The sequence below is a fragment of the Lolium rigidum genome, chromosome 2, assembly GCF_022539505.1.
Source record: "Lolium rigidum isolate FL_2022 chromosome 2, APGP_CSIRO_Lrig_0.1, whole genome shotgun sequence".
NCBI lineage: Eukaryota > Viridiplantae > Streptophyta > Magnoliopsida > Poales > Poaceae > Lolium > Lolium rigidum.
Genome location: NC_061509.1, coordinates 45,072,134 through 45,099,748, shown reverse-complemented (window position 1 = coordinate 45,099,748; position 27,615 = coordinate 45,072,134). Strand labels below are relative to the sequence as shown.

General features: G+C 43.5%; 2 protein-coding genes across 2 annotated transcripts; one reads left to right on the top strand and one right to left on the bottom strand.

The window, feature by feature from the left end:
• Positions 1 to 9,978: 9,978 nt before the first annotated feature.
• LOC124689641 (general transcription and DNA repair factor IIH subunit TFB4-like) lies at positions 9,979 to 14,623 on the top strand. The gene is made up of 11 exons (XM_047223138.1): positions 9,979 to 10,161; positions 10,370 to 10,640; positions 10,732 to 10,778; positions 11,104 to 11,141; positions 11,224 to 11,269; positions 11,504 to 11,557; positions 11,668 to 11,736; positions 12,474 to 12,550; positions 13,465 to 13,560; positions 14,194 to 14,295; positions 14,383 to 14,623. Exons 1-10 carry the CDS (start codon positions 9,979 to 9,981, stop codon positions 14,249 to 14,251), a joined length of 939 nt encoding a protein of 312 aa, XP_047079094.1. The 3' UTR covers positions 14,252 to 14,295; positions 14,383 to 14,623.
• A 336-nt stretch (positions 14,624 to 14,959) lies between these two features.
• Positions 14,960 to 17,948, bottom strand: LOC124691680 (light-harvesting complex-like protein 3 isotype 1, chloroplastic). Its single transcript, XM_047224955.1, has 3 exons — positions 17,529 to 17,948; positions 15,615 to 15,752; positions 14,960 to 15,444 (listed from the first exon to the last, which is right to left on the bottom strand). Exons 1-3 carry the CDS (start codon positions 17,890 to 17,892, stop codon positions 15,197 to 15,199), a joined length of 750 nt encoding a protein of 249 aa, XP_047080911.1. The 5' UTR covers positions 17,893 to 17,948; the 3' UTR covers positions 14,960 to 15,196.
• Between the last annotated feature and the right edge of the window lie 9,667 nt (positions 17,949 to 27,615).

Genomic DNA, 27,615 nt, shown 5'->3' with positions numbered 1-27,615 from the left:
CAACTGTAAAATTATTTTAAAGATATCGAGGGATTTTAGATCATGTAAAATTACGTCCTCCAAAAAAAAAATCTCTACTTTTCACATGTGGATGCTTAGAGCAATTCTAGCAGATCCCGTAAATTGCCCAAAACTGTAAAATAACCGTTACTTTTTGGTCTTCCTTCGGTTTATCCCGCCGATCAAATCCCGTAAAAGGACGCAACCTGTAAAAAAAGTAAGAGGATCTGAAAATTTCTTCCCCCGAACGGTATATACACGGTCTCCATGATGAAACCGAGTGCGACCCGCACTCCCCATCTCGATTTGGCGGGAAAGAAGTTTCAGCCCCCTTCTTTCCCGCTTCCGCGCTGTCGCCGCTGCCGATTTGCCTCCCCGCTACCTCTCTCTCTACCGCCGCTACATGCCGGAATCAACTCCATATGGACTTCTCTGAGCTCTCGCTAGTCGTCGACCAGGTCGCGAGGCCTCATCCACCACCCGCGCGGTGCGTGGTGCCCAGCCGTTCCCAAGAAGAGAGAGCACACAGTGCACCCACATCGTCGCCCCAGGTGCTGCCCCGGCCACCGCCGTTGTTGCTGGCACGGCCAAGGCCGCGACGACTCCCGTTCCGCGAGCTCGACCGAAGATGGGAGTGATGCGTATGAAGGCGGTGGACGGTAGGAAGCGGAAGCAGACCGTAAAACGAAGCAGCCTTCCTCCAACCGCTCCTCTGATGACCGAAATCGGCGCATCGTAGGATAACGATGTCGGTGCCGCCATCGTGTTCGTAGAAATGCCCCCGAGGTATGACGGTCCATCCTCGTTCGTGGATATGTTAAACAAGGCCAAGGTGAGCATTACGGAGTCGCGCCTTGATGCATATAAGTTGGATGGGGAGGATGATGGCGAAGAGGTTGAGGATGGTGCCGCTTATAGATCGACAAGGAGGTCTTCAACACGGTAAAGGGGAAGCGGAAAAGAGTCGTGAACTACACCGAAATGGAAGACACTTGCTTGATGCGGGCATGGCCACTAGTGTCCATCGATGCAGTGCACGACGATGCTGACCAATCCGGGAAGCGGTATTGGCGGCGTGATGGCGTGTATTTCACACGTTCGTTGGGCAACCCCAAGAGGAAGGTATGATGCGCACAGCAGCAAGTTTTCCCTCAGAAAGAAACCAAGGTTTGTCGAACCAGGAGGAGCCAAGAAACACGTTCAAGGTTGATGGCGGCGAGATGTAGTGCGGCGCAACACCAGGGATTCCGGCGCCAACGTGGAACCTGCACAACACAACCAAAGTACTTTGCCCCAACGAAACAGTGAGGTTGTCAATCTCACCGGCTTGCCGTAACAAAGGATTAACCGTATTGTGTGGAAGATGATTGTTTGCAGAAAACAAGTAGAACAAGTATTGCAGTAGGTTGTATTTCAGTAAAGAGAATTGGACCGGGGTCCACAGCTCACTAGAGGTGTCTCTCCCATAAGACGAACAAGCATGTTGGGTGAACAAATTACAGTTGGGCAATTGACAAATAAAGAGAGCATGACCATGCACATACATATCATGATGAGTATAGTGAGATTTAATTGGGCATTACGACAAAGTACATAGACCGCCATCCAACCGCATCTATGCCTAAAAAGTCCACCTTCAGGTTATCATCCGAACCCCTCCAAGCATTAAGTTGCAAAGCAACAGTACAATTGCATTAAGTATGGTGCGTAATGTAATCAACAACTACATCCTTAGATATAGCATCAATGTTTTATCCCTAGTGGCAACAAGCACAACACAACCTTAGAACTTTCTCACATCGTCCCATGTGTCAATGCAGCATGAACCCACTATCGAGCATAAGTACTCCCTCTTGGAGTTACAAGCATCTACTTGGCCAGAGCATCTACTAGTAACGGAGAGCATGCAAGATCATAAATAACACATAAGCATAACTTTGATAATCAACATAACAAGTATTCTCTATTCATCGGATCCCAACAAACGCAACATATAGAATTACATATAGATGATCTTGATCATGTTAGGCAGCTCACAAGATCCGACAATGATAGCACAATGGGGAGAAGACAACCATCTAGCTACTGCTATGGACCCATAGTCCAGGGGTAGACTACTCACACATCACACCGGAGGCGACCATGGCGGCGTAGAGTCCTCCGGGAGATGATCCCCTCTCCGGCAGGGTGCCGGAGGCGATCTCCTGGATCCCCCGAGATGGGATCGGCGGCGGCGGCATCTCTGGAAGGTTTTCCGTATCGTGGCTCTCGGTACTGGGGGTTTCGTCACGGAGGCTATTTGTAGGCGGAAGGGCAGGTCAAGAGGCGGCACGGGGGCCCCACACCACAGGGCCGCGCGGCCAAGGGGGGGCGCCGCCCTAGGGTGTGGCCCCCTCGTCGCCCCTCTTCGTCTCTCCTTCGGACTTCTGGAAGCTTCGTGGAAAAATAGGCCCCGGGCTTTGATTTCGTCCAATTCCGAGAATATTTCCTTACTAGGATTTCTGAAACCAAAAACAGCAGTAAAACAACGAATCGGCACTTCGGCATCTTGTTAATAGGTTAGTTCCAGAAAATGCACGAATACGACATGAAGTGTGCATAAAACATGTAGATAACATCAATAATGTGGCATGGAACATAAGAAATTATCGATACGTCGGAGACGTATCAGCATCCCCAAGTTTAGTTCTGCTCGTCCCGAGCAGGTAAAACGATAACACAGATAATTTCTGGAGTGACATGCCATCATAATCTTGATCATACTATTTGTAAAGCATATGTAGTGAATGCAGCGATCAAAACAATGTATATGACATGAGTAAACAAGTGAATCATAAAGCAAAGACTTTTCATGAATAGCACTTCAAGACAAGCATCAATAAGTCTTGCATAAGAGTTAACTCATAAAGCAATAATTCAAAGTAAAGGCATTGAAGCAACACAAAAGAAGATTAAGTTTCAGCGGTTGCTTTCAACTTGTAACATGTATATCTCATGGATATTGTCAACATAGAGTAATATAATAAGTGCAATAAGCAAGTATGTAGGAATCAATGCACAGCTCACACAAGTGTTTGCTTCTTGAGGTGGAGAGAAATAGGTGAACTGACTCAACATTGAAAGTAAAAGAATGGTCCTCATAGAGGAAAAGCATCGATTGCTATATTTGTGCTAGAGCTTTGATTTTGAAAACATGAAACAATTTTGTCAACGGTAGTAATAAAGCATATGCATCATGTAAATTATATCTTATAAGTTGCAAGCCTCATGCATAGTGTACCAATAGTGCCCGCACCTTGTCCTAATTAGCTTGGACTACCCGGATTATCACCGCAATACATATGCTTTAACCAAGTTTCACAAAGGGGTACCTCTATGCCGCCTGTACAAAGGTCTAAGGAGAAAGCTCGCATTGGATTTCTCGCTTTTGATTATTCTCAACTTAGACATCCATACCGGGACAACATAGACAACAGATAATGGACTCCTCTTTTAATGCTTAAGCATTCAACAACAATTAATTCTTTTCTCATTAGAGACTTGAGGATATTTGTCCAAAACTGAAACTTCCACCATGGATCATGGCTTTAGTTAGCGGCCCAATGTTCTTCTCTCACAATATGCATGCTCAAACCATTCAACTCAGTGTAGATCGCCCTTACTTCGCACAAGACGAAAAAGCATAGCAACTCACATGAAATTCAACAATGAATAGTTGATGGCGTCCCCAAGAAACATGGTTATCGCACAACAAGCAACTTAATAAGAGATAAAGTGCATAATTACATATTCAATACCACAATAGTTTTTAAGCTATTTGTCCCATGAGCTATATATTGCAAAGGTGATGATGGAATTTTAAAGGTAGCACTCAAGCAATTTACTTTGGAATGGCTGGAAAATACCATGTAGTAGGTAGGTATGGTGGACACGAATGGCATAGTGGTTGGCTCAAGTATTTTGGATGCATGAGAAGTATTCCCTCTCGATACAAGGTTTAGGCTAGCAAGGCTTATTTGAAACAAACACAAGGATGAACCGGTGCAGCAAAACTCACATAAAAGACATATTGAAAACATTATAAGACTCTACACCGTCTTCCTTGTTGTTCAAACTCAATACTAGAAATTATCTAGACCTTAGAGAAACCAAATATGCAAACCAAATTTTAGCATGCTCTATGTATTTCTTCATTAATGGGTGCAAAGCATATGATGCAAGAGCTTAAACATGAGCACAACAATTGCCAAGTATCACATTACCCAAGACATTTATAGCAATTACTACATGTATCATTTTCCAATTCCAACCATATAACAATTTAACGAAGGAGAAACTTCGCCATGAATACTATGAGTAGAAACCAAGGACATACTTGTCCATATGCTACAGCGGAGCGTGTCTCTCTCCCATAAAGTGAATGCTAGGATCCATTTTATTCAAACAAAACAAAAAACAAAAATAAACCGACGCTCCAAGAAAAAGCACATAAGATGTGATGGAATAAAAATATAGTTTCAGGGGAGGAACCCGATAATGTTGTCGATGAAGAAGGGGATGCCTTGGGCATCCCCAAGCTTAGACGCTTGAGTCTTCTTGATATATGCAGGGGTGAACCACCGGGGCATCCCCAAGCTTAGAGCTTTCACTCTCCTTGATCATGTTGCATCATACTCCTCTCTTGATCCTTGAAAACTTCCTCCACACCAAACTCGAAACAACTCATTAGAGGGTTAGTGCACAATATAAATTGACATATTCAGAGGTGACACAATCATTCTTAACACTTCTGGACATTGCATAATGCTACTGGACATTATTGGATCAAAAAAATTCATCCAACATAGCGGAAGAGGCAATGCGAAATAAAAGGCAGAATCTGTCAAAACAGAACAGTTCGTATTGACGAATTTTAAAATGGCACCAGACTTGCTCAAATGAAAATGCTCAAATTGAATGAAAGTTGCGTACATATCTGAGGATCATGCACGTAAATTGTCATAATTTTATGAGTTGCCTACAGGGAGGTGGACCCAGATTCGTGACAGCAAAGAAATCTGGAACTGCGCAGTAATCCAAATCTAGTACTTACTTTTTTTATCAACGGCTTAACTTGGCACAACAAAACACAAAACTAAGATAAGGAGAGGTTGCTACAGTAGTAAACAACTTCCAAGACACAAAATAAAAACAAAGTACTGTAGTAAAATAACACATGGGTTATCTCCCAAGAAGTGCTTTCTTTATAGCCATTATGATGGGCTCAGCAGTTTTGATGATGCACTCGCAAGAAATAGTATTTGAAGCAAAAGAGAGCTTCAAGAGGCAAATTCAAAACACATTTAAGTCTAACATGCTTCCTATGAAGAGGAATCTTGTAAATAAACAAGTTCAAGAAGCATAATGCAACAAGCGTAGAAAGATAAAACAAGTGTAGCTTCAAAAATTTCAGCACATAGAGAGGTGTTTTAGTAACATGAAAATTTCTACAACCATATGTTCCTCTCTCATAATAACTTTCAGAGGCATCATGAACAAACTCAACAATATAAGTATCACATAAAGCATTCTTATTCACATGCATAAAAGTATCATTACTCTCCACATAAGCATAATCAATTTTATTAGTTGTAGTGGGAGCAAATTCAACAAAGTAGCTATCATTATTATTCTCATTATCAAATATAGGAGGCATATTGTAATCATAATCAAATTTATCCTCCATAACAGAGCGGTACTAAAAGACCAATATCATTATCATAAATAGGAGGCAAAGTATCATCAAAGTAAATTTTCTCCTCAATGCTTGGGGGAATAAAAAGATCATGAAAACCAGCTTCCCCAAGCTTAGAACTTTCTATATTATTATCAACAATGGTGTTCAAAGCGTTCATACTAACATTACTACCAGCATGCAAATAAGATTCCATAGGTTTTTTAATTTTCGCATCAAACAACCCATGTTTTAAATCAGGAAATAGAAATAGAAGCTCATTCTTGTCCATTATACCAAACTAGTGAAATAAAAACATGCATGATATTAAGTAAAGTAAAACAAGTAACTAATTTTTTTGTGTTTTTGATATAGTGCAGCAAACAAAGTAGTAAATAAAACTAAGCAAGACAAAAACAAAGTAAAGAGATTGAGAAGTGAAGACTCCCCTTGCAGCGTGTCTTGATCTCCCCGGCAACGGCGCCAGAAAAAGAGCTTGATGGCGTGTATTTCACACGTTCGTTGGGCAACCCCAAGAGGAAGGTATGATGCGCACATCAGCAAGTTTTCCCTCAGAAAGAAACCAAGGTTTATCGAACCAGGAGGAGCCAAGAAGCACGTTGAAGGTTGATGGCGGCGAGATGTAGTGCGGCGCAACACCAGGAATTCCGGCGCCAACGTGGAACCTGCACAACACAACCAAAGTACTTTGCCCCAACGAAACAGCTGAGGTTGTCAATCTCACCGGCTTGCCGTAACAAAGGATTAACCGTATTGTGTGGAAGATGATTGTTTGCGTAAAACAAGAGAACAAGTATTGCAGTAGGTTGTATTTCAAGTAAAGAGAATTGGACCGGGGTCCACAGCTCACTAGAGGTGTCTCTCCCATAAGACGAACAACATGTTGGGTGAACAAATTACAGCTTGGGCAATTGACAAATAAAGAGAGCATGACCATGCACATACATATCATGATGAGTATAGTGAGATTTAATTGGGCATTACGACAAAGTACATAGACCGCCATCCAACCGCATCTATGCCTAAAAAGTCCACCTTCGAAGTTATCATCCGAACCCCTCCAAGCATTAAGTTGCAAAGCAACGTACAATTGCATGAAGTATGGTGCGTAATGTAATCAACAACTACATCCTTAGACATAGCATCAATGTTTTATCCCTAGTGGCAACAAAGACAACACAACCTTAGAACTTTCCGTCACTCGTCCTGGTGTCAATGCAGCATGAACCCACTATCGAGCATAAGTACTCCCTCTTGGAGTTACAAGCATCTACTTGGCCATAGCATCTACTAGTAACGGAGAGCATGCAAGATCATAAACAACACATAAGCATAACTTTGATAATCAACATAACAAGTATTCTCTATTCATCGGATCCCAACAAACGCAACATATAGAATTACATATAGATGATCTTGATCATGTTAGGCAGCTCACAAGATCCGACAATGATAGCACAATGGGGAGAAGACAACCATCTAGCTACCGCTATGGACCCATAGTCCAGGGGTAGACTACTCACACATCACACCGAGGCGACCATGGCGGCGTAGAGTCCTCCGGGAGATGATCCCCTCTCCGACAGGGTGCCGGAGGCGATCTCCTCGGATCCCCCGAGATGGGATCGGCGGCGGCGGCGTCTCGAAAGGTTTTCCGTATCGTGGCTCTCGCATCGGGGGTTTCGTCATGGAGGCTATTTGTAGGCGGAAGGGCAGGTCAAGAGGCGGCACGGGGGCCCCACACCACGGGCCGCGCGGCCAAGGGGGGCCGCGCCGCCCTAGGGTGTGGCCCCCTCGTCGCCCCTCTTCGTCTCTCCTTCGGACTTCCGGAAGCTTCGTGGAAAAATAGGCCCCCGGGCTTTGATTTCGTCCAATTCCGAGAATATTTCCTTACTAGGATTTCGAAACCAAAACAGCAGTAAAACAAAGAATCGGCACTTCGGCATCTTGTTAATAGGTTAGTTCCAGAAAATGCACGAATATGACATGAAGTGTGCATAAAACATGTAGATAACATCAATAATGTGGCATGGAACATAAGAAATTATCGATACGTCGGAGACGTATCACGGCGCATCGAAGATAAATTCTTACACCTCATGCCTCACGTTGCAACACTGGTCTACCGCTCCTACCGATCCTACAAGGCCGGCGGGATGTGATCAATGATAGTTGTAGCCGATGTAGTGGAGCAATGGAGCAAGTTTGAAACGCACCTCCGAGCGTCTCTATCGATGACTATGTGAGTGTTCTGCATTTGTGTGATTGTGTTACAGGGTGGGCATCAGACAATCGCGCTAGAAGAGAGCTCCTAAACGGCCCTTTATTTGCGGAGATGCCAACCATGGGCGAGTTCGCCGCCTGCTCCGACCACCGAAGCTCGACGCCCCTGCCTTCCACTCGCCGGATGCGCCAGGTCTGTGCGAGAGACACCGGCACCTTACTCCATACAACCAGCAAATAGCCGAAAAACCTTTTTTAAAAAATTCAGGCAACTTTATTATTAATGAATAATAACACGATCATCTACTAGTACAACACCGACCAGGTCGGCCGTTACCGCGTGCGGCACACCCCCGCGCGCGGTATGGGCCAGCCTGGTCGGCCCAGTTCGTGGTTTACTTCCGTTTTCCGTTTTTTCTTTCCTTTTCCTTTTTCTTTCTCTTTTTTACTTTTTTACTTTCTTAGATTTAAAAAAATTGTGAGATTTTGAAAAGTATTCATATTCGAAAAATGTTCATATTTTAAAATTGATTAAAAAAAATGTTCAAATCTCAAAAAATATCAATCCCAAAAAATGTTCAATCTCATAAAATATTCAAATAAAAAAATGTTCAAACCCAAAAAAAATCAAATTTATAAACATTAATTTTTAAAAATGTTCAAATTTGAAAATTGTTGAAATCCAAAAAATGTTTGAATTCAAAACTGGTTCAAATTAAAAATTTGTCAAATTTGAAAATATTCGAATTTGAACACTGTTCAAATTCAAAACTTGTTCAAATTCTTAATTATTTGAATTTAAAACAAAGAATAAATGATAAGAAAAAACGAAAAAGGAAGCTGACTAGACGTGGAGCGGGAGCTGCATCGTACCAAACCGAGTTGTATCCGCGATCATGGGCAAGGTCCAAATACGTTTGGGGGTGTGTGGCACCTCGCGTGCTACCGAGTACCGACTGGGAGTTGCTATATGCCGACCGGGTTGGCAGGTACAGTGTGCCGCACACCCCTCCGACCCGGCGGCTGTTAACTAGGCTGCGGCCCATTAGGTAACCTATTTTTTCTTTTCTTTTTCTGTTATAGTTTTGTTTTTTAAAACTAACATTTTATAGGCTTTTTATGTTTTCAAATTTTATTCAAAATTTTCTATCTACAGATTTTCTACATTAAAAAAAATTCAGTTTGAAATTCGTTCAAAATTTGAAAATCGTCCAAATTATAAAATTGTTCAAAATTTTAAATTTGTTCAAATTTTGAAATTTGTTCAAATTAGAAAAAAACGTTCAAAATTTAAAACTGTTCAAGTTTCTAAATTCGTCCAAAATTTGGAAATTGGTTGAAGATTAAATTTTGTTCCATTTTCGAAATTCGTTAAAATATAAAAATCGTTCAAAAATTAAATTTTTGTTAAATTTTCAAAATTCATTTAAGATTCAAAAAAAATCAAATTTTCTCAAACTTGAACATTTTTCAAATTTCAAAATTTTCGAAATTAAATAGAAAAATCAAATGGGAGAACAAAAAAGAAAACAGAAAAGAAAAAAAGAAAACAGAAAACGAAAAAGAAAAGGAAAAAGGAGAAAGGAGAAAAAACAGGGAAAATCACCTATGGTACCGACCTGGTCGGCATATAGGAAGAGAGCCACCGACTAGGTCGGTGTAAAGCACCCCTTTGCCATCTCCGGCCGGCCACTCAAGTTAGCATGCGCATGTCTATTCCTCTCTGATGGGCTTTAGGCCTTCTAGGCAAAGGCAGCGCTGTAAGCCTGTAAGACCACAAAACTCGTTTCAAGGCTGAGATTTGACTGGGCCGATATCTCCACTGAGAATCCCGGCCTGCTCCCACCACACCCTCCTGTCCTCTGCCGCAGCCACCGCGCTCCCTCCTGTCCTCTGCCGCCGGCGCCGCCCCAACTCCCATCCCCCGGCCGCGCCTACACTCCAGCGCGCGGTGCCGCTCTACGAATCTGAGGACCGTGCGCTGATCACCGAGCGCGCCAGCACCGTCTCCGCTGCCGGAGATGACCACCACGCACTCCAAGCTCTACGCCGGTATGCCACATCACACCTCTCTCTTCCCACCGTGTTCGCTCCGGCTGACGATGCGCCTTGCAGATGACGTCAGCCTCGTCGTGGTCGTCGTCGACACCAACCCCTTCTTCTGGGCCGGCGCCGCCCTCCCCTTCGCCGACTTCTTCTCCCACGTACGCACGGCCGAGCTCCGGAAACCCTAACCCGTGCCTTCCCACTACCTGCTCCCCATTTTAATTTAAAATTTCATCGGCCCTTTTGAACCAATTGGGTCTAGTTCTGCGCTGATCCAGCTAATTCAATTTAATTTTGGCTGGTTTTCCCAATATTTTTTTCCCTCTTACCATTTGATGCCATCTACTGAGTTTTGTGCTGGTGCAGCTAATCCACTTCGTGAACTCGCTGCTGCTGCTGAACCACCTCAACCACGTGGTCGTCATCACGGCGGGTGTCAGCTCCTGCGCATACGTCTTCGACTCGAGCAATGCTGGCGCCTCCGGCACGGCCGACGTTGCTGCCACCTTAGACAAGGCGAGCCGCAAGGTGGAGGAGTTCATTAAGCAAGACGCCCGCGAAACTGTCGGCAATGGCACAGTTTCTGGTGGCGGTGCCGCGTCGCTGTTTTCTGGCGCATTGTCCATTGCTCTTTGCTGTATCCTATATGATCAATTTTTTTGCTTGCTGTGCAATGATTGGCCTCTTTTCCTTGGTGCGTCTGTGTCCTTAATATATCGGATGGTCAGATATACAGAGGATTTTTCGGTCTGGCACTCGGCATCCGCAACCTCGGGTGAGTATCTAATTTTCAGTAGTACTTTCTTTTGAAGCACTTCTGTTGATTTACGCATGAAGTGATGTACAAGAGAAAGTTTAGCAGGTAGCATATATGATTGCAAAGTGGGAATAATTGACTGACAAAAAACCTGTCTCGTAGAGATGATGCATTGATGCATCTTTAATACTCCCTCCGATCCATAGTAACTTTCAAAATTTGAACTAAAGCCCCGACAGTTATTACGGATCGGAGGGAGTATTAGTTATTTTGAATTCTTCTAGTAGGTATTCTTACACATACAATACCTTAACACCATGCTTTATGCTAACATGAACTACAGATTTTGTGCCTGCAGGGTTCTCCAGATGGACCTGAACAGTAGGCGCACTTCTTCACCATCAATGTATTTTTACGCACACATATATTTCCTTGGACATGTTCTTAACCAGATGCTATGCAGATATGTGGCAGTGATGAATTCAATATTTTCGGCACAACGTTCCATGGTATTACATGAAGTACTTTATTATTTATCAGACTTTAGTTTGGATTCCTTGGCTGTTTCTTTTTATTGTGATTATTTTTTATTCCATTACTTCCCAAGTGGTGATTTTAGTCAGTTCGTACTGCAAGCAACATTATTGTTTGAAATGTCGTCATATGTTTGTAGTTTACATGTTTAAACCATTCACTAACTACTTTCACTGCATAATACTTCAAATGTTTACCTAATATTTTAGGTTCCAATTGATTCATGTATCGTGGGGACCCAAGACTCTGCTTTCTTGCAGCAGGTGATGTTCTTTGCCCCTGCTTGCATTTTACTGATTATATCGTTATTTTCAAGTGTTAGCCCCTTAACATTTCCTTTCTTTGCTCAATACATACTGGTGCTTATTTGCAGGCTTCATATATAACAGGAGGAGTTTATATGAAGCCCCAAGAACTAAGTGGCCTATTTCAATATCTTGCTGTAAGTTATTCTTCTTTATTAGTGTCATATCTTTTTGGAAGTGTGATTTATTTGTATAAAGCTTGTGGAATTATTTTCTTGTTATAGTCACATTCTCTTCCATCATATTTTGCATACTAGAAAAAGTAAAGGGGAATATGACAATCCACATGGATTTTTTCATCAGTAGTTGTCTTCAGGGTTGCATCTTTGAACTGATTATCTAAATAGTTCTGGAATGTTCCAGGCTATAAAGCCAAATACACACTCACTGACTACGTTCATCTGCTAATCCCTTACCTTTTCTTTTTCCGAGAACTGAGCAGAGAAGTTCCCCGTCACTGTATGAGTAGACCAACTTGTCTTCCATATTTAAATGCACGAATATGCTTATGGATTTCATTAATGATACATTTGTGCTGCAGTTGAGAATTTTCTGTTTCAAGGGATGTATATATATAAATCATCTCTGGACCGAAATCAAATATTAGAGACATTGTCTAGATAAGGACATCATATGTTTGTAACTTTGTATGGAGGTTTGCAGAGTCAGTAATGACTGTATTGTGATGCAAATATCTTGTTTCAGTGTCATCCCTTCCTTTGGCAGCACCAGGATTTTTTTTGTGTTTACTTTGTTTGTATTTGAAATGGTTCCCCTCTGTGCCTGCTTATCTTGTCTTTTGACTATGGATGCTTTTATTTTAGTTCAAATGATTAGTTTGCTTGAGTTCATGGCTCATTGAAAACATACGCAGGCTGTATTTGCATCTGATTTACACTCGAGAGCATTCCTGCGCCTCCCTAAGACCCTGGGAGTGGATTTCCGCGCCTCGTAAGTTCTTTTCAGTTTTCCCTCTGCTATGTTAACTATCATTTCAAAAGTCTCTATCTCATAACTCTGACATGATAGTGTTAGCATTATGTTTTAGGGTTGACATCATTAGGACCTTAATCTCGTGAATAGAACACCTCTTAATGTAGAGAATAGGCACTGGCTAGAATCAGTAGAGGCCATTAAGGGATAGCCATGGCAGTAGTCGTGGAAGATGGTCAGCAAACGTTCAAGGGCCACCCTCGGCACTACCCTCTTGGTGGCTTACAGTGGTAACAACCTTCAAGCTCCTCAATGCCTCTTTAGGATCGTTAGTTAGGGAACATCTGTTCAAATAAATGACATCATTGTTGGTGTCCATGGTTGAGAAAAGATTCACATCTTCATTGACTTCATCATAGAACATCAAACATGAAAGCTTGCAATGATCCAGCTTGCAATGATCCGAACTGAAGACAAGCCCAATTGTTGTTCTAATCTGTATTACCATTGAGCAGAAAACTGAAAATAACCTTATTTATCCAAAATTAACACGTGACAGCGATCAATGTTGGTCAGAATATTATCATCGGTTGTAAGAACATTTGTTCATAAATAAAATCTGTAATTACAATAGGTGGGTTTGATGCCCACGATTGGGGCACATACACGGGAGATTTTCCTTCCCTTTTTCTCTCAATTTTTTTGACTGGATATCAAATTCAACAACTAGCTATAGAACCACTAATACATCATAAAACTACATCAAAACTGCAATGCAAATTATGAGTCAGAGCTAATTTATTTTCATAGTTCAGTTAACCAAAGTTCTGTTTAGGTGTACCAAATTAGGGTTCCGTAATTTTTTGAGTTCTGCTCAGTTAGCCAATTTGATTGACAATCGACAGCCTCTAACTTGTTTTATTGCTCCACAGATGTTTCTGCCACAAGAAGACTATTGACATGGGATATGTTTGTTCAGTTTGCTTGTCAATATTCTGCAAGTACCATAAGAAATGTTCAACTTGTGGGTATGTTGTAGCTTTATTTTAAATTTTTCTTGCCTTTTATTGTGAGATGCTAAATTTTTCTTTCAGCAACAATCAGTCTTTTTCTCGTTTCCAGAGTGTGATATCTGAATTTTTTTGTGTGACATTCATGCATGGTCTCTGCTTTCTTCACTAGTTTGCCCCTCCAACCAAGTCTAACTTTTTCCTGAATTTTGGCCCTAGGTTGATATGGCATTGCCCGTAATGGCCATTGGTTATGCTGAACATGTTCGCTAGTTAAGAAACAAATATCTCGATGAGTTCACCTACTAAATTTACTTGTCTACCTGAACAACTATTATACATTCACATGTGGACTCTCATTTTTCTATCATATTCGTCTGAATATTACGCCTACTTAAATACCTTTGTATTTGTTTATATTTGGAGTCTTTATTGAAAACAAACTTTGGAGTGAAGATATCATGAGATTACGTTTGGTCCAGCAGGTTACAGTTATTTGTATTATTAACCTTCGGCATGCTATTCCCTTCGGCTGAGAAACGGTTGCACTTTCAGCATTTTTTAATTCTTGTAAAGTAGTTGCCTCTTTCTCTGCGCCACATTTTCCAGATGCGACAACAGCAAGTTCATATTAATGTGCTGTGTTTGCAGGTCAGAATTCATCCGTGTCATGCCTGATTTGAATTCCATGCCAGATCAAAGGCAGTAATCTGTAAACAGCGAAAGGCCAGGCTGCATACCTTTTCTTTACAGGTTTGCCAGATACGCCTTTCAGGATTGAATTTGTTTCAACGTTTACAATTATCTGATCTCATATCACCACATATCTGATTTCTACAGGGCTGAATCGCTGTGCGGAACACATCATGTTTGTATATTTGAAGGGATGTCAGTATATTAACAGCTAGGGGACCTGGAGTATAAATTTTGTGGACATTATCTGAGCAGAAAGTGCACACTAATTTTGTAACTAATTCATTCTCCGTGTGAGCTTCATTATGTTAATTGGGAAACATGAACCTGTAACACTTGAAACCTTCTATGCTGATGTGGAAGAATGATGGAAAATAATGATTTCTGATACAGCGTGGACACACAAATAAGTCTATTTCTGTTTCTTTGGGGATTTGTTTTGTTGGAAAAAAATAGGCTCCGCTACTTAGAGGAATACACAATAATCACAATCAACACGGCAGTAAGGCTATTTAAGTATCTTTGGGATATGTTTTATTGGAATAAGATCGGCCCAATTGCTTACTGAAATACACTATAAACCAAACAACCGGCCTGTAGGTCTCTAGTGCATAAACTGCATCCAACAACGTGATTGTACAGTATTTGGCCAAAACAAAACTTGTTCAGTATCTGGCCAAAACAAAACTTGTACAGTATCAGTTAGCGAGCGTACACAAGAAGATTGTAATCTTGCAATTTTATTCGCAATGCAAATTCAGCTAAATAACCCACAGGAGTGTTACACAGAAGTGAGTTCGTACTTTTTACAGGATGGCGTAGATATTATTACGAAGATTGTCGACAGGTACCGAGCCTCACTAAAATCAGGAAACAAAAGGCTGATAAAAGGAACAGTACAAGATAAGGAGGAGAAAATCCGCATCACCCCTCTCAGCTACCGCAAAATTCAACCTCCCAGCTACTTCTTTGGTCCAGAAGGGGAATCATCTTGCCAGGTTGACTGCCATTGCTTGTCGTAGAACGTTGACTCATCGATGAGCTTTTTCAGATTGTCGATGTCCTCGTTTTTCCTGACCAGCAGCACGCCAGCCACAGCAACGAACAGCAATGTTTTGCAGAAGAAGTTGCCCATTTGGTCGACAAGCCCCACGCCTGTCAAGCTATCGACAAAGTAGGCCATGAAGAAGCCAACCATGGCAGCACGTCCTGCATAGAACATTGGTTACACCACAATTAGAAGACGCGAAGATGTGAAGGTGTAGCTACATATGAACATATCTGTTCTTCGTGTACTTTGCCATACCGGAAAGTTTGCACCCGCGGTTTGAAATGATTTGAAAACACATACTTAAAGGAAAGCATTCAAGAATAACAACCATTTAGCTTCTCGGCTTCAGGGAGATGGAAACGCTTGATCCATGCCCACCATGGGATAATCGAAGTGTCAAAAACAACAGCGTCATCACTGCTGCTTGCCTCTGGGGAATCTTCAAGCCATTTCCTCCTCCTGGCCTCTGGAATCAGACAAACATGCCAGTCAGTCTCATAAGATTGTCAGGAATGCAATGTTTGGTCTGTTCACTGCAGCATATACAAGTGTCAAAAACTGCTGCATGATTACAAGTGCTCACTGTCACATGCCACATATGTACAAACTTTGTTCAGGTTAGTTCTTGCAAAAAAAAAGCTACATGAATGCAAAACAGCTGCAATGTAGAGTAATTTGGAATTAGTTAAGAGAAATGTACTTTGAAACCAGTTCAAACTCTGGTTAGAACTTCTACCCGGGAGCTCATTTACATAATGTAGCAATTTCTCAATGGGAACCGTCTAAGTTGTAAAAGAACTTACATCTAAAAACACTCTTTCAGAAACAGAGCAATGCATATCGGGACATCAAAACCGTGCAAAAATCCGCGAAAGATGGAGAATGTGCAACATGCTCCGATTGGTTTACAAACCCATGGAGAGAGCATATCACATAGTTGCAAATCCTTCTCATTCAGCCTGCATCGTGCTGAACATTATCTCATGAAGAACACTAGCAACTCAGATGGATAGCTAATGCGGCAACATCGAAAGGGCGCTGCTCTCATCCATCATACGCCATTTAACAACAACTGCACACATAAATGTACCTACTCCATTTCTAGAACCTCAAGCAAATACTACGGGTGTGTTTGGTAGCCTGTGCCACTTCAGATTCTCTTTCTCACTTCAGATATCTGACCTCATACAAGCTTGCCTGAGATTTTGTGATGTGTTTGGTAGCCTGTATGTGTTGAGGAGAGCTGAACTGATACTTTGTTTGGTTGGCATGTATGGGTTGAGCTTGGCCCAAAAAATAAGCAATTACAGATAGGTCCAAACTGTTACACAAAGGACCCTAAATAAAACAAAAAAAAAAGCAATCGGCTCCCTCATCTCCACCACGCCCAGCTCGTTGCCGGCGGCGGGCTGCAGGGCACCGGAGGTGGGCGGTGGCGCGCCGGCGCGACCTGCTGCCTATGCTGGGGAGGAGCTCGCCTTCGCCAGCCGCCGGCGCGAGCTGCTGCCGCCCTGCTCCTGCTCGAGCTCGGGTCGGATGTGTCAAAGTTGGGGAGGGATCCGTGGCGCGTGGTGAGGGAGCTCCGCCGGCCGGCGTCGAGGCGGGGGCGGTCGAGGCGGCCTGCCTGGTCGACGAGAGGGAGGCGGCGGCGTGCTTTGGTCGACGGGAGGGAGGCGGCGGCGTGCCCTGTAGGCGGCGGTTGGCGGCGCAGGGATGCTCAACTGACGGGAGAGGAGGACGGGAGGGAGGCGGCGGCGTGGTCTCCTGCTCGGCAGACGGGAGGGAGGCGGCGGCGTGGTCTCCTGCTCGGCCGACGGGCGAGGAGGACGGGAGGGAGGCGGCGGCGTGGTCTCCTGCTCGGTCGGATGGGAGAGGAGGATGAGGGAGAATGAGGGAGAGAAAGGGGTGGGGGTGGCGGTCTGGGGGCTCGGCCGTGGGGCTGCTACAGTGGTTTGCGGGATGGGTTCAGCTCGGTTGAGTTGTGAAGCTCGATTTGAGCTTCACAACTCAGCCTGCAGTGCTGAGATGGACCGAACCGGGCTAACAAACAACAAATGGTTGGTTGAGCTAGGTTGAGGTTAGAATATCTGTGTTGGCCCGGTCTACCAAACACACCCATGCAAACCCATCTGGATCCGGATGGAACATGAAATGCTACCAATATGCTTAGCTACTGTCCACTGCTATTAAGCAACGTCATGAAGGGAAGGGAAGGGGGCCATTAGTAGACTAGTAGTCTCACCGGCGTCTATGACGGCGTCCCAGTCGACGGCGCCGCCCGTGCTCCCGAACCGGCTGAGGTCCCAGGTCCCGTTCACCCACCTCGAGTCCTGGAACTTGGGCGAAGCCACCACCTCCACCGCCTCAACCTTGACCTTGGCCTTGGCGGGGGCCGGAGCAGCGGAGCCGTTCGAGGCGGCCGGGGAGGGATCTGCAGCCTCCGGGTTGGGCGGCGCCTCGACGGGGGCCTCCCCGGCGGCGGCGGCGAGGCGGCGGTGGGCGTGGAGGCGCGGGAAGGGGGCGAGGTGGAGGCGGTGGGGTTTGGGCCCGAGCTGGGGCTTGAGCGGGAGCGGGTGGGGGGAGAAGGTGGAGGTCGCCATGGCCATGAGGTTCTTGGGCTTGGCTGCTGAGCTGAAGTGAGCTCCTCACTCTATCCCCTTCTTCGCCTTTGAGGATAGAGCGAGAGAGAGAGGGTTGGACGCAGTGCGGGTGCGTGTCAGAGTGCGGGCCTTATTCTTTGCGTTTTTTGCTGAGCTGGCGGAGGAGGCGCCGCTGACGTGGCTGCCTGCGTGGACCGGTCTCATCCGGCCGATGAAGGCAGATACTGTAACCGCGTCAACCATTTGCAGCAGAGCACCTAAGAGCATCTCTAGCGGACCGCAGAGGTATTTAGGCGTGCCGAACAATTTTTTGTCAAGGTATGCCCCCGACGAAACCGACACCAATGAGAAGAGAAAGGAGAGATTTCTGAACGGACTGCATGACGAGATGCAAACTGTACTGGTCAACATTCCCTTTGCTGACTTAGAAGCCCTGGCGGACTCAGCCATCCAGATGGAAGGGAAGCTTCACCAAACCAACAAGAACCGCAAACGCCGGATGATGAACCAGCATGGGTCCAGCAATACCCAGAAGTACCGCAACAACTCATCTGGAGGATTTACTCCAAAATACAACAAGCCCACTGCCCATAGTTACCGCCCAAACTACCCCAATAACCATGGAGGACCTCCGAAGCCCGGAGGCAACAACAACAGCAATCACACCAGCAACAACAACCCCAACAACAACAACAACAACAACAACAACAACAACGGGAACAACAACAACAACAACAACAACAACAACAACAACACTGGCCCTAGGACTGGAAGCAACGCCATCCCCGTCGCCAACAAGGACAAGGCCACCATCACTTGTTATGAGTGTGGAGTGGTTGGGCATTACTCCAATGAGTGCCCCAAGTGACTCGCCAAGATTGTCGGCAACACCGCTGCACCCGCTCGTAACCAACGCCGCTTTGCCGCAAGAAAGAACCGTAACAACAACGGCCACTACTACAACATGATCGCCACCGAAGCCCAAGAAGCACCTCAGGCCATGCCAAGTATGTCTTCCTATTAAATCATATCGCCCAATCTCTCTTAGGAACCTAACTTTTCTTAAAATCTCGGGACGATATTTGTTTAAGGGGGAAGGGTTTGTAACACCTCAAATTTCAAAACAAAGAGAAAATAAATTTCCTTTTTCCAAAAATGAGAACCAACAAAAACTTTTCTTAAATAGAGTGCTATGCTTAGTGCTCATACCTATTACTTGTGTTTTTGCCCTGATGAGTGTAATTATGCTTATGTGATAAACCCTAAAACCTTAAAGTGATCAAGTGAAGATCACAAACCAAATAAAATAAAAGAGGAAGAAATCAAATAAGAAAAACTCTAAACCCTAACCTTCTCAAAAATCATGTAGATGTATTTTGAGAAACCCAAAATAAAAGAAAAGACATATGTGGGCATGTAGCCCTAATGTGTAAATTTTGAACTCTACCTTTCTTACTTTGCTAAATGGTGGTGAACCATTGCAAAACTTACTAAACCCTAAACCTCATCCCTCTTGTCATAAATCTTTGGAAAACAAAATAAAAGGAAAAGATCTTATTTAAGAAAAAGGCGTATGCAAGCCTATGGTTACTTTTTGGAAATGATGAGCTTTGCTTTGTCTACCTTGAGTAGATGAATTAAAATACCTCAACACACTCAACCAAGCACCTACCAATCAATTCAAGTAAGAAACAAAATGAAATCCAACATATGCATAGAGGCATATGTGGCACTTAGCCAAAATATCCAATCTTGACTTAGGCACTCCAATTGCCCCAAAATGGTTTGAACCTTTTACCTAACCCAATCTAACCCCAAATAAACCTCACTCTTGTCAAAGTGAAGTAAAGAAAAATAAAAGAATAAAAGTTAGAAATTCACAAAACTCTCACATATGGTTTATGCCATTTTTCTAAATCTTTGACCCTAGACCCATTTGATCTTCACCAATAGTTGTAATATGATCTTAAAGAGTAATTACAACTTTGGGAATCAAAGATATACCATTTAAACCAAACTCAAAATTTAAAATATGATCACATGAGATAATGGTCATTTCTGACTTTTATAGTCTGGTCACCACTTTGAGCCTCTCTATTTCAAAATTTCTAAACTAAACAAATCCAACTCTTGGCATGTCATCCAAGTACACAACAAGGTGAACAACTTTTGTAAAGATCATGATACCAAATTCACTTTTGATCACAAGATATGAGCAAGCAAAGATGAGACATTGAAACAGATTCAACAATCTCCATTTCTCAAATATGATCAAACCAGGCCAAGCCTTGACCCTCACACACCCTAGCCATGATCATGGGACACTCCTACACCAAGCCCATGCCAAGGAAACCCCAGGAGAGGCCTGCCATGGCGTGGACATGGCCATGCCGGCCACGTCGCCCCTCGACACGCCTCCCCTCTTTTCTCTCCACCATCTGCACGGCCACCGTGTCCAACGCGTCGCCCACGACCTGCTGAGATCGTCCGTGCACGCCGTTGATCGCGAGGACGCCGACAGGACCCGGACGACGCGCGCCCAGGTACGCCGCGAGCGGCATGGGCGACGTCACTGGCCCACGGACGCGCGCGACCCGGCCACGCGGCGCTCGCCAAATCTCGCCGTACCCCGACCATATCCGCGCGCCACGGTTCTCTCCTCGCCACGCGGAGCTCGCCGGACACGCCGACGTCATGCCTTGGCGACCACGGACGCCGGAGAGGACGAACGCGCCCGCCACGGCCGCGACAGTACACGCGCCCGCCCGACCACCATACGCCACCATTTACCGCGCCGTTGACGCTCCGAGGACCGCGGTGACGTCGTGAACACCACGGCGCCAACGCCTAGCTCGCTAGCCCACCAGAACCGCCGCGCCCTTGTCGCCATTGCCGCGGCACCTCAGCACCCACGCGCGCCTATAAAAGGAGGCATCCATTCGTCGATCAGAGCACACCACAACACTCCCCTCTCCTTCCTCGACCTCTTAAGCATCTCACCATGCTCGATTAGCCACTGCCGCCGCCCAATCGACGCATCACTGCCGCGGAAGCCCTGCAACAATCGCCGGAGAAGGAGGCCGCCCCTGACGACGCCACTGCTACAGGCTGCATCCTCGTCCTCGACAACCTCGCCTCGACCACCGCAGTAGCTCGCCGGAGCTCCGACGAGCTCTCCGACCCCCTACCGCCGCCGCCAGTGAGTTCCCTTCTCACCGGAGAAGACGACCACCCTCGGCCGTCGATCTCAACTCTAATCGCACGGCCCTCCTCTCCCCGTAACGCTTCACCGTTTAAGTGCCGCTGACAGGTGGAGCCCCCTGTCAGGCAGCCCACGCGTGCGTGAACGCATGGTGGGCTGGCTTGGGCCTTTTTAATTCAACTCTGGCCCAGTAACGCTTCCCGCCAGCCCGTTTAATTCAAATTTCGTTTAATAAATTTAGTTTGAATTCAATACTGAACCCAACTTTGAAAAGTCGTAGAATCTGTTTGGCTTGGCCAAATTTAGCAAACTTTATATGGTTGGAAAGCTACTGAAAAGATCTACAAAACCCCACTGGTCCCATTTCAAAATCTTGTATAGAATTAATGTGACAAAAATAACAAGTCAGAGACTTTTCAGTATTCAAATAAATATTAAAGATCAACCAATTTGAATTTTGAAGTAAATCCAATTGCTATAACTCACATTTGACTTACAATAATTATTTCTACAAGAAAATGGTGTGGTCACTTTGAATGATCATGGTCTAGCTTAATTAAAGGACTATATGGCTATTTCTAGTCAAAGATATTGTCTAAAACTATTAATAAATCACATGGGAGTTTTTCTCTCACTTAAATCTTGTCATGAACAATTCAAAATGAGGTAAAGACTCTGGTCATTTAGGTCTCATATGAATTATTTGATGATATTAAATCTTTACCATATTAAGGATTAAATTGTATGAGGTGCTTCACCCCATTTAAATCATTTTCTTAAATGATAAGTATGAAGAGATTGACTTTGGTCAACCTAGGTCATAGATTATTCATAAGAGAAATTAAATCTTAATAAGATAATGAGAGGAAATTATTTCTCTAAGTAATTAAAAGTAACACCTTAATTTGTATGAGAGGAAATTATTTTTCTTAAATAAGAAAACAACACATCCACCCACCTAATAGTAATGTGTGATGCTAGTTTAATTTGTGTAAATTATATGAGGTGTTTAACTTCATTTAAATCTTGTCCCAAGTACTTTCATATGAAGTTTGGACCCCTGGTCAAATGCTCTCATATGAAATACTTGGAGATTTTAAATCATTTGTAGAAGTGTTAAATAGTATGAGGTATCTCTGCCTCATTTAAATCATTTTCTCAAATGATGATGATGAATGGTTGACTTAGGACAACCTGAATTCATGTGTGATTGTTTGAGAAATTAAATCTTAAAGAAGATTCAATGAGAGGAAAGTATTCCTCAAGAACTATATGGAAAATATCATTTACACATGAAATGAGAGGAAATTATTCTTCCTCAAGCAAAACCACCAATGCACCAATTTGTATTAATTGTGTGAATAGAATAGTTTGTGTGAATACATGTGATGTTTAGAATAGCCAATGAATTGCTTGGTGATTGTATCCTCGTATTCGTGTATAGACGCTAGTACCGGAGAATACCCGGAAGAGGAGGAAGTCTACTTCCAAGGAGAAGAAGACCACTTTGACCAATTCCCCAACCAAGGCAAGATAATACTCTTGCAAAGTGCAAAGCTCACCATGAGCAAGGCATTACCCGTTTACTTTATGCTTATGATCCTATTTCCCAGTTTTACTTTACCAGCCTTACTTACTTTTGTTTTATCAAAGTACTTTTTGATTCATGATTCACTTGGTCTAGATATAGAGTAGAACAAGAGCACCAAACTTAGCCTAGAAAGCTATAAGCTAGTTAGCACCCCTCATGACTAGTTGCTAGTGCTAACAAATAAAAGTGACTACTCTAGATGGGAACTTGTGAGTTTGAAATGAATTTGAAAACCTTGGAATGATGAGTCATTCTATTGAAAGATTTTGAAGGTGAATGTGACTTGTGAATGACATGGTGAACTTTACAAAAACTGATGGTTGGGTTCGGATGCGATACCATTCCAATTTTACAAGTACCCCCACAATAACTGATATGGGTAGGGCTTAACTAGAAGTTTATGTATCTTAGTATGGGTTCCCTCTACACAAGCGTCATCGGGGTTATGCCAAGGGCTGCCTCTAAAGAAATATGGAATGATGTGATATGACGTGAATATGAGGTGAATGTCCGGCCCAAGCCCTGTGCAGTTCCCAGGCTGACTGTCTGTCTTCACTGGGAGGCCAAGCTCATGGGGAGAGATGCCTATACTAGGGTATGTAAGTGAAAGGTTATGGTTGGTAGTCCGCACACGGAGTGTGATAAATCAGGGCCAGTTAACCCTGATGGATTATTGCAAATGTTGTGGCACAAGTGTACGACCTCTGCAGAGTGTAAAACTATTCGAATAGCCGCGTCCACGGTTAAGGACGGTTGGAAAGGCCATACTGTTCCGTCATCAGACCATTTTCAAAAATGTGACATGTGAAGTGTGACTTGTGATTTAAACTTGAAATGGTGACTTTGATTTGAATCACAACAGAGTTGTGGGAATGACACTAATGTTCCCTCTTGAGTTAATTAGCACATGAAGAGTCTTTATTTCAAATACTTGTGAACTAAAATTGGCTTTATGCAAAAGAAACTAGAGCTTAGCACCCCCTTACTAGAATTGCTAGTACTTACCTTAGTATTAGTTTGCGAGTACTTTAAAGTACTCACGGCTTTGTCCCTGGCTATTCAAATGGCCAGACTATGAAGAGGAACAGCAGTATGAAGAGGATGGACAGCAGGACGTCTACGACAACTAGGACTACTCCTGACGTCAAGCGTTGGCCTGTGGACTATAGAGTCCCCTTCTATCTACGCTTCCGCTATGTATTTGTGATGTGTGTTGAAACAATAGTTCAACTATTATTGTAATATTGGATCATGTGATCTATTTGTAAGACGACTATGATATGTAATGAATGATGACTTATGATATTCAACTGTTATGTCTCGCAACAACAATATTCCTGGGATTGCGATGTATGGCATAACAGGCATCTGGACTTAAAAATCCGGGTGTTGACACTGGAGCACCAAGAGCTGCACGGTCGTCGTCGTCTTCATTGTCCTATCTATAGGAAGAGCACCAAGTGTTGTTCGAGTTCATCATCGTCCTCAATGGCGACCCACTCGGCACGCAGAGGCTGCCGGACAAGTTCGTCGAGTTCATCGTTGGCAACGAGCTGGTCACGCTGCATCTGCGGGAGGCTGGCTGCGGCTGCTGCCGGTGGCCGGTGGACATGCTCTTCGACGGACACGACAAGATGTACCTCCACACCGGTTGGGAGAAGTTCGCGCGCTACCACGACCTCCAAGCCGGTTGCGTGCTCACATTCTCGTACCTAGGCGACGCGGATATGAGCGTGAAGGTGTTTGACGACACGTCCTGCCGCCGGCACTACCACAACGACCACAAAGAGGAGGACAATTAAACACGCCGAATGTTCTTTCTTCGCAACGAAAATGGTCACGGAGGTTTCTGTATGTTCTCCTTGCAAAGGACCAACATGGCTATCATTACCAGCTAGATTTTCCAGTTTAGGTGACTGAGAGTGCCTGAGAGTGTTCTTTCTTGGCTGCGAACATACGAAATCTGCGATGCGAACATTAGTTAGGTTTCCTCATTTGGTAATGTTTTAACTATGAATTAGTTTGTGGAAACCATGTTCCAAACTATGTATTAGTTTGTGTAAAACCATGTTCCCAATTATATATTAGTTTGTGTAATGTTTCTCCTCTCTACTGAAATGAAATGCAAAAAAAAGAGTATTTTAATGTAAAAATAAGTTTGGGGGAGCACGTTTGGGGGACGCGGCTGGGAAGCGACGTCCCCCAAACGCGGCACGAAGAAAACACGTCCCCAAACGCTCGATCCGGCGCCGTTTAGGGTCACTTTGGGGATGCAACCTAAACTATAAAAATGCCTACCTGCACAATGGTTGATGAGGCGATATTTTCTTGTGTGCATGGCAATATGGCATTTTAGATAAGACAAAGAAAACTTTATACAGTAGGTTATGTCTTAGTATTATCTCAAGCGGTTAATGTTTTCATGCTGCTAAAATTTGCTGTGTTCAAATTAAACCAGATAATATATAACTGAGAGGTAACCTTTTGTACAACGGAAAGCACCGTCTTATCTTCCCTATTAAGGTATCATGTGTAATGATAGGGAAGGCATGTACAATTGTAGATAAGACCTGGCTTCTCTTAGCTATCTATGTCATTTAGCGAAAACAATACTCCCTCAAGCCATATAGTTTTCCGAGAAAAAATCCATAATATAAGCCATATAGATATAAGCTAGGGTTGCATCATTTGTCTTGACAATTTTTAAGGGATTGGTTACGTTTCCTTATCTTATGCAAAGTCCCCTATTCTCTCACGTTATTTTTGTTACTTGTTCAGTGGTAATCTCGCCTAAACACAGTGTAAATTTTTCTCAACGTGCATTTTTTAATTTTCGTGCTAAAAACTATATGGTTGGAGGAAGTATATATAAGTGGCACAATACATTATCTCTTATTAATATCCCTAGCAATAAATGAGAATTAATTAAATTTTCGGAAAAAATTGCGTTGCTAATGAGAGACAAATGGCACAATGAAAAAACTATCATTCTGTTATTTCATAAGAGATCACCTCTTAGGTAATGAAAGACAACCTTCTTTTCTTAACTCTCTCTCCTCCCACGAAAAAAAATCCAACGTTGCAAGCATAAGAGAAGGCTGCCGTCACTCCATTGTCCATGCCCGTTAAAAGAAGAAAAGCTTCTTGTTTCTCCTTCTTGTAACTCATCAATCATCCTACGTGCCAGATTAATGCACTGTATTTGCCCTGAAGGCCTTCTTTACATAAATCGAGAGTATTTAGGCACCCAAATTGTCCAAGAGCCCCAACTTCCTTCGACATAGCTCCTAATTTCTCATTCTAGCACCCCCCCCCCCCCCTCCGGCTCCCCTAGCCCTCTGCCATGGCTTGCGCACGATCCTGCATTGACAGGACCTCAAACCTTTGCCGGAGCTCTATTTCTCTGCCCACCGACCTCAAACACAGAGACAAGGCGTGCAACTTGTAGCCTACAAGGTATTTTTCGGTTAGCTTTGTGCATTTGGATGAGCAATGAGGTCCGATGGATATTTTCCAGTATGGTTTGAGACTTGTGTAATAAAAACAACGAGGATGCAAAATAAGAGGAATGATAAGAAGATAGCCAACATGGGTGATTATAAAATAGCTGGTCCACCCAAATGGTCTTTGAGTGCTGAAAATGGGGCACTGCTGGAGACACTCTTAGGCTAATTAGAACTTCCACTTTTTCATTCTACACTGTCTGAAAATTCTTCTAGTTCTCCTTGAACACGAAGGGACAGTTTGTATAGTGTACATATTGTTATACATAGACCGGTTATTAGAACTCCTTGGGCGAGCTTGGTTGCTTGCATGGTTTTTTTCTTTCTTATAGTGCAATTTAGGCCGCTAGAAGTTGTATGATTGGAAACTTTATCTGGACCTGTTTGAACACGAAGGGACAGTTTATATAGTGTACATATTGTTATGCATAGACCGGTTATTAGAACTCCTTGGGTGAGCTTGGTTGCTCGCATGGTTTTTTTTTCTTCTAATAATTCAATTTAGGCCGCTAGAAGTTGTATGAGCTGAAACTTGATCTGGGCCTGTTTATGCACTACGGTTGGATGCCAACAAATCCATTTGCGCACCGTGGGAGAAAAACATACAAGAGGATTGGTTACCAATACGTAGCATGAGGCTTTGAGTGCATTGTGTTTAAACAAACTAGTAAATCTTAATTCACTCTAATCTACACAATCATGGTTTGATTAGAGATAAACTCGACAAAAAAAAGCTCCAAAAGGAACACGAAATAGACATTCAAAAACTTGATGAAACTCCGAACTGGTGGGAATAGATTCGCAACATCTAGACACATCATTTTCATGTAGAGCTCATCTTGAATCGAAGCACCGTTATATAGATTGGAGAATGACTAAGATGAACTAGATTAGATGCATGGTTACCTATAAAGCATAGAGCCACAAAGGTCCCACCCTTGCGCTCGCCAGAGCATGTATACTCGGAAACGGCAGAAATCAAGCGTGCCTAGCGGACCAAGTATTGGGCACCGATGAACTGCTTTAAGAACCGTGTTATACAGGAAAAAAATTTATCATGGTCAAGCAACGCGTTTTTTGGCCCACGAGGTGCGGGAAACGACCTTGCGATCAACCAAACTCGCCCTTTGAGGTTGTATTGCACAAGATACTATGACAGTTGAATCAATAAAATATCCTCTATCAAAGAAAACAAAAGGCACGATTTGGCGTTTTGTTACTTGAACGAAGATAACATGTTTGTAATGAACGCACAATTCTTCTAGTACCTCATTCGTGCCGTCCACGAACCACTAGTGTGTTCGTCCACCGAATATGCTAATGCTAGGTGTAAGTGCTGCGAGCAGCGCGATCACATGTTTCAACACTGAGCGCACGCTTATGCGATAGACTGTCTATTTCAACTCGATGATCATCAACATCGATTCTCTATA

Excerpts from the sequence above, each read along its gene's own strand:
- LOC124691680 (XM_047224955.1), bottom strand. The coding sequence starts at position 17,892 with ATGGCCATGGCGACCTCCACCTTCTCCCCCCACCCGCTCCCGCTCAAG. Across the intron at positions 15,753-17,528 it reads GGACGCCGTCATAGACGCCG|AGGCCAGGAGGAGGAAATGG; the intron begins GTGAGACTACTA and ends GTCTGATTCCAG. Across the intron at positions 15,445-15,614 it reads TGAAGCCGAGAAGCTAAATG|GACGTGCTGCCATGGTTGGC; the intron begins GTTGTTATTCTT and ends TGTTCTATGCAG.
- LOC124689641 (XM_047223138.1), top strand. The coding sequence starts at position 9,979 with ATGACCACCACGCACTCCAAGCTCTACGCCGGTATGCCACATCACACC. Across the intron at positions 11,558-11,667 it reads ACTCTGCTTTCTTGCAGCAG|GCTTCATATATAACAGGAGG; the intron begins GTGATGTTCTTT and ends GCTTATTTGCAG. Across the intron at positions 12,551-13,464 it reads GGAGTGGATTTCCGCGCCTC|ATGTTTCTGCCACAAGAAGA; the intron begins GTAAGTTCTTTT and ends ATTGCTCCACAG.